The 6,937-nt window shown below is 48.7% G+C and overlaps 1 protein-coding gene across 1 annotated transcript; it reads right to left on the bottom strand.

The window, feature by feature from the left end:
- Positions 1 to 1,150: 1,150 nt before the first annotated feature.
- On the bottom strand, positions 1,151 to 6,646 carry GMNC (geminin coiled-coil domain containing). Its single transcript, XM_052805137.1, has 5 exons — positions 6,569 to 6,646; positions 5,574 to 5,736; positions 5,378 to 5,463; positions 3,839 to 3,955; positions 1,151 to 2,303 (listed from the first exon to the last, which is right to left on the bottom strand). The coding sequence occupies exons 1-5, from the start codon at positions 6,644 to 6,646 to the stop codon at positions 1,659 to 1,661; spliced, it is 1,089 nt and encodes a 362-aa protein (XP_052661097.1). The 3' UTR covers positions 1,151 to 1,658.
- Between the last annotated feature and the right edge of the window lie 291 nt (positions 6,647 to 6,937).

The following is a 6,937-nucleotide window of genomic DNA, read 5'->3' as shown; positions in this document are numbered from 1 at the left end:
AAAGGAATATCTGGTTTTCTACGGGGAAATAAGCCACTGGAAGGAAATCCTCAGTTATGGTTATTTTTACTTAAGTACTTCCTCAATGTTACTGGGACCATTCTGAAAGCATGAATAACCAAATCACTCTTATTTCCAATACTTAGGCATCAAACTACTATAAAGCAGAAAACAAAGGTAACACAAAGTGTTACTGGTGAGCTTACTTCATGTCAGTTGACTTCATATCATTAGTAGTGTTACTAAAAATCAAGTCCTGTGCAATGCTAGAGCACCTTCTCTCCAGAGATTTTTAAAGTATTCTCAAGGTAGTGATGGTCTTAACTTCAGCCCACCACTGCCTGACAGAGTCATGGAGAGGCAAGAGCTGGTGTTGACGGCTGTGGTTCCCAAAGACTCACTCTAACCACTAGGTGATACTGGCTCCCCAAACCAGGAGAAACATTTCCCATAGGAAGCATGGGGTTATGGGTGGAGGAGGAAGCAGCCCTAACTCTGGGCTGATGTTGATTGCAGATAAATCTCTGTGTGATCTTAGAGATCAGGACAAAGAGGTCAAGAAGTTGTTCCCTAGAAAGAAAATCTCCAGTTTCACAAGTGCAGCTCTTGATGTTGCAGAAAAGCCCCACTGGAGCCACAGAAATTGCTTGTGAAGCCAGGAGTGGCTTCCTGTTATGAGGGCTTCCAAAATAAGGCAGGTAAACATGGAATAAAATCCATCAAAAGAATAGTGGGATGCTACAGGCAAGGAGAATGCATCCTTTGCAGAAGAAAGAAGTGCTCTGAGTGTACATTAGCCACAGATGAGAAAATTTCTGCCACTAATATATTGGGCCATGGCCTTGGCTGGTGATGGCAGTGTCATTACTCTACAGCATCTCCAATTCTAGTTCCTGTTCCAGGGCTCAAATTTTTTAAACTCCTTTTATCTGACAGATAAAATACCTTTAAAACACAATGCAGTAAACACATTAGTCTCTTAGTCACACTTTAAGAAAATCCCCTGAACTTGCTGAATCACTTGTAATTAAGTAGCCTCCAGGCAATAGAAGCAAATCCTGTTTATTTTGAGGCATCATCAAAGAATATGACAGCACCATGCGACTGCACGTAGGTCAGCCTAGTGTAGCACATTAACAAATACCCATGGTTGCCTTAATCCAAGGCAATCTGTGTAGCCAAGAGAGACAAAAATCACTTAGAAACTGCTGATCCTCAACCTCCAACCTATGCCTCCTTTGCCATCTGTGGATATCTGAGAAGGAGGTGCTATTTCCAAACTGTATTCCCAAAAGGCTTTCCAGTTTGGTGCATGTGGGAGTGATCATCAAAGCTGAAAGCACTCCAGCCTGGAAACTACTAGTTAACAAGGAATAGCTGATGACAGAAAAACCGTGAAGCAAGTAAAAGCAGGTATCTCAACACAGGCACAAGAGAAGTGGATCCAATTTGTACATCTGGCCTGGGGCAGATAACTGTCCAAGTGCAATCTGGAGCTGCACCTGTGAAAATCTGGGAGGGAAGGAGGAGTGGATAGGTGAAGGGTAGCATTTAACAGAGTCCAGAAGGGCTCATTTTTGATGCCTGAACCTGTCTCAAGCACAGGATGGAGTGTCTGTCGCCTACATCCCCTATGGCTGACCCTCAATGCAGGTGCATTATTCAGCCTGCTTGGGCACCCAGGTGAATCTCCATCCTCCATCATCATCCCTGCGCACAAAGGCTTGTCCTTGGTGGAAGGTGTGTGTTCTCACATTGCGGTGAGGACTTAGAGATGTTGTGAAGGCCACTTCTGTTTTGTTGGGTGACAAATCACCAGTCAAATAAGGCAACCCATAGGCTGGGAGGGAGGAAACGCTTGGCACTGATGAGGAGACACATGGTGCTGAGGAAAACTGAGGAAGGAAGGGAGAGTCCTCACTGCATGGATGGTTACTGCTGTTAGCTGGAGGCACATGGCTGCAGCTATAGGCTGCTGCTGCTCCTTCACTGTGGTCATAGTCTATTGCTTCCCCAGGGCTCAGGCAGTATGTGTCTTTTCCAAAGTCTGAGGACAGGGCACTGTAGTTAGCTGAATTTTCATCAATGGTATTGACATCTTTTAATCCTAAAGTCTGCAAGACCCAGCTGTCCACAGCAGGGCTGGCTTGCTCTTCACAGGCAGTGAATTCATTAAAGAGGTTCCTTCTAGCTTTGGAAGCATGAGGAGTTTCTTGAGGAACAAAGCAGTGGTCCTCTTTTAATCTCCTCTTGGTGCTTTTGAGAATAGCACAGTTTTTTTGGCCATGGCAGGATAGCAGCTTCTATTTAAAAAAAAAAAAGAGGTGGAGAGAGAAGATTAAAATCTGAATTTCTAGTTACCTGGAAGGAACATGTTTCTGATCTCAGATTTTAGATGGGCAAGATGGTTACTACTGTCCTTGTAAAAGATACTTTTTCTTCCACCCTGTGCTTAAACATATGGAACTGACTAACTATTTTGTGTCTTTACAGTCTCTGCAACAACCCAGACCCTGAAAGAGAAGAATTTGACAGTGTCAATAAGGCCTGTGCTTTGATCGTATTCTCACTCAGTACGGCGTGAAATGAGAGCTCCCGCCTGGCTGTACGGCACTACTCTGTGCTGTTGCTGCCAGCAGCATTTGGCAGGTAAGCAGGGTATGGGGGGGCATGTGGCAGCCTGACAAAGAGGGAGGATGCAAAGGTAAGTCATACTGGGGCAGGTGTGATCCTGGCCAGGGAGTACTCAGAGCAGCAGACTCAGTGGCTTTGAGCTCATTAATCCACCTCAGTTGTCATTATCCCAGGACAAGGGCCCTTCAGCTGTCCATGGATGGTAAAAGGCAGGCAGGAATGACAAGGAAGCTCCCCACCACATCGTGAATTTACTGCTCAGACACCTCCTGTGATGGTTTCACGCTGGACCCTCCTCCACATGACATAGAGGGGTGGCCATGTCTCCCTGCTGTGCCCAATGAAGGAGACCTTTTCTACTGCCAGGAGCCAGGTCTTGGCATGGGAGGGGGGACATGCCACACTGTCAACTCAGAATAGGATGTAAAAGGAAAGTCTGCTATTTTTTTACAGGCTTTTTTACCTTGTGCCCAATCCACAGAGCTGAGCAAATAACTAGTAGTTCAGTTTCATGGGGAAGGATGGAGTAGCAAAATAAGTCTTTAAGCTGACAAGTAACAATTATCTTTACTTTCTTTTGGACAAGAGACAGACAATCAAAATATTTAATGAAAAAAAACCCTTCACACTTAGTTTAACAGAATATTTCATCCAACTTGAAGTGTTTAATTTTGTATTTCACTTTTAAAAAAACCACACAACTTTTTACTTAATAAATCTGAAAAAAAAATTGGAAGACCAGTATTCTAATGTAAATTAATAAAACATATCCTTGGAAGATGACAAACCAAAACATAAAACAGAAAGCACTCAAAACATAAAAAGAGGAAAAATTAATCCTTATCAAAGGGGATAATTGACAAAACAGATGCTTTCAAGAAATATATGTTCAGATTTGAACTTTTCACTGAAAAAAGCGTTTACCTTGCTTATAAACCTAACTTACTTATAGCTAACTTATGAACTAAACTTAATTATGCCATAGGCTATACTGTGTCCACAGCCAGAACCTGATAGGATGTCATTCCTGGGGGAAACTGCCACCTTAGATCCATGACCAGCAATTTGGCAGCTCTGTGAAGCTAAATAGATCTCACACTGCAGGTTGTCTACACTCTTAGACTTTCCAAATAGTTTAATGGCATGTACCTATTCAACCCATTTCTTCTGCAACACGTCTATACAACAGGTTTGAACACAATACCTTGGCTTTTTCTTCTAAACACTTAATCAGGGCAGAATTCAGGTATTGTCGGAGGTTATTATTTTCTTCATGTAACCTAGCAAGTTCCTCTTCCTTCTGAAGCAAAGTATCCTGAAGCTGTGGAATAGAGATATTGATGAATAGATGTTGACTCTGTAACTTAATAGCAATTGCCCTATGGTACAGGCTGCTTGGATTTGATGATCTGGGTGTTTGCTTTGTGAACGCAACCCACCCCCTCCAGCCTCTTGTGTCTGTAAATCTAAGTGGCATGACTGTTTAGTTTTCACTTTTGACTTCCTTTATTTTTAAGTGAGTGTTTGAGAAGATTACTGGGGAAAAAAACCTGTAACCGCGGAATAACAACAGAAGAGAACTACAGGTAGCCCTGTGAACAGCCAGAAACCATCATGGGCATGACAGTAGCTGTCAGACCTCCTCCTGAGTGGCAGTAAGCATCCCTTTGCACCCCTCTCATTCCCATTTATAGTTGGCTGGTGGGGAAAAGGAGGATGAGGACCTGCAGACTAACAATTTATGGTGGTAGAGTGCAGAAGGAAGATGCAGCTGCCATTCTTTATGATATAGTAGTACTCAGCGATCCCTTCAATCCTGGACCCGACTGTGCCAGTCCCAGTACATATACAGAGCTGAGATAATCCCTGGTCCCAAGAGCTGAACAGGTGTGTTTTGATTTGCAGATGCCTGACACTTTTTATGGGAAGTCTGTATTTGCAGATAGATTTTTGCCTCCTGGCCATAGCTCTGGAGACTCCTGTAGGAGGACAAAGCATCTTCTGCCAAGAACCCTGGGCATCTGCTGACCACAGGCTGAAAAGCACAGATTTAAATGATTGAGGTAGAGCCAAAGAAAGAAGTACACTGATGTCTGGAATTAGGGATTGATTCCAGGGACCCTGAAGTTAGTAAATGAATTTCCATCGACTTCACTGTGTCAAAATACCATTCCAAGTATTTGATCAGAGTGATCTGTCTGGGGTTCCTTCACCTAGGACTGTTCAGAGTTTCTCCTGCCCCTTGATGTGATTTGCGAAAAAGGGAAAGAAGAAAGAAAATAAAGTAACCAGAAAATGCTTGTTGGTCAAAATAGTTGATCCTCCCTATAAGTATGTAATTGTGGTTGAACCATTTCTCATGAAGTTAATCCTGGTGGATTCTGGAGGACACACACTGTGTATTTTTAGTCAAAAGCATGTCATCAGAGCCTGAGGGACTCCCCGGTCACACCCCTGGTCTTCTCTAGCAGCAAGGCAGCTGGTCCAATATGCTGTAAGAGGGGAGACATGAATAGGGAACCCCACAACAGTTGTTCCAGCTTCACGGGACAACACGGGGGAGACAAATACTTCAAGCAAGGAACAAAACCCACCCAAACAAAGCGGTTGGCCGCTGTTTCCCACACCCGTGCCGGTGAGCGGGAGACATGCCACAAGCCAACCCAGAAGGTGCGATACCCGATACAAAGTTCAGGAACCTCGGGGAAAGAAACCGAGGTTGCGGGGGGCGCGGAGCCTTTACCTGCTTGTTTCTGTAAAGCTGGGAGGACAGCTGGTCTCCCTGCCACGCCGCGTCCTGGGCACCGAGCTGCGGGCTGCAGAACTGGCCTGGGGGGGGAGCAGACCCGAGGGGTTAGCCCGCTCCCGCTTCCTCGCCCAGCCCAGCTGCGGCACCGCGGCCGGGCCCCCTCCCGCGGTGGCGGTGGGAGCGCACTTACCCGGCGGCCGAGCCTCTTGCCGGCCCTGGCCGTGCTGCGGCGGCGGCTCCGCGGCGCAGACGGCGGCCCAAGTCTCCTTGGAAACCCCGGCGGGGGCGGACCAGGGGCAGGCGCAGCCCGGGCCCCCGGCGAAGTCCGGCTCCGGGCACGGCCGGCCGGTGCTCTGCGGAGGCAAGGGGCCGTGGCGATGGCGTGCTCGGCGGATAGTTCCCCCCAGCCGCCGGGCTGCGGCGGGCCCCGAGGGGAGGCGGTGTCAGCCCTGCTCCGGCCCCGCCGCATCCCGGCGAGAAGCATCCCAGCGCTGCGGGCTGGTGCCCGCTCCGCGGGGAAGCGTTCCCCTCCCGCTCCTGTCCCAGCCGGGGTTTGCTCGGGTACCCGTCGCGCCGCCCGCCCCCGTGGGAGCTCCCAGCCTTGACCCGGGTGCCCGCTCCCGGCTCCCCGCCCCCCCCCCCCCGCCCGGTGGCACCGTACCGCCCCGCTACCTCCGCTGAGCCCTGAGCAGTGCCGCCCCCGCCGCAGCCCCCCGCAGCAGAGGGGCTCCGAGCAGAGCTATGCCAGGAAGGTGGCTGAGTTTCCTGCAGTCCCTTGGGAAATACTACGGTCCTGAGTTTTACGGGTTTAAGGTGAAGGGAGGACCCAGGCTGTCCTTGGCCACGCCGTTCCTCCCACCTCGGGGGCTCGATTCAGCTCTAAAGCAGCACAAAACCAGCAGAGTCACCTCCAGGCTGCTCGCACCCTCTTCTGCCCCTGCAGTTCTGCAGGACTCCCAGACCGCACAGTAGCAAAGCCTGGGGTTGTCTCTGGATTCATCCCTTTTCCCTCCTCCAAATAAGCCCCATCTGCAGCAGCTCTAAATCTCTGCAAGGCAACGGCAGAGCTTGGAGCCTCAAGCAGGGAATCTGCTTACCCATGGGAAGGCACAGCAGCAGAGAGTGCTCTTGCAGGTAGAGGAGAGCCCTCTTCCTTCCCCATCTTAAAGAGGGCACGAAACCTACTGCAAGCCCCCAAGGCGAAGAGACCAGCTTCTCCTTTTCTGCCTCCAGGTCGAGAGAAATGCAAAGAGCACTTACCATGTTAGTGGCAGAATGAAATGCAGGTCTTGGGAGCACGTTTCTGTTAAAGCCCCAGAGAGGTTTAAATGGCTCTGAAGGAGGGGGAGAGGGGGGAGACCGGGGAGGCGAGTTTAATCTAAAGGAGCTCCCAGTGACGCCTCAGAGCTCTCCTGAAACCCAGCAATCTGATTTGGTGTAAAGCTGTCAAACTTGTGACGTGAATAAACAGCAAACTTGCTGAAATCAAAGTCATTCTGGCCCCACAAATCAACACAAGGAAGGAGGGAAAAGAAAAGAAGGAGAGACAGGAAA

The sequence above is a fragment of the Harpia harpyja genome, chromosome 12, assembly GCF_026419915.1.
Source record: "Harpia harpyja isolate bHarHar1 chromosome 12, bHarHar1 primary haplotype, whole genome shotgun sequence".
Lineage (NCBI taxonomy): Eukaryota > Metazoa > Chordata > Aves > Accipitriformes > Accipitridae > Harpia > Harpia harpyja.
The sequence above is the reverse complement of the archived record's forward strand: the minus strand, read 5'-3'. Positions and strand labels throughout refer to the sequence as shown.

What these genes read in the sequence shown, in the direction of transcription:
- GMNC (XM_052805137.1), bottom strand. Translation starts at nt 6,646, where the DNA reads ATGGTAAGTGCTCTTTGCATTTCTCTCGACCTGGAGGCAGAAAAGGAG. An exon ending in AGCTTTACAGAAACAAGCAG is followed by an intron (nt 3,956 to 5,377) that starts GTAAAGGCTCCG and finishes TCTATTCCACAG; the next exon opens with CTTCAGGATACTTTGCTTCA. An exon ending in GTTTAGAAGAAAAAGCCAAG is followed by an intron (nt 2,304 to 3,838) that starts GTATTGTGTTCA and finishes TTTTTTAAATAG; the next exon opens with AAGCTGCTATCCTGCCATGG.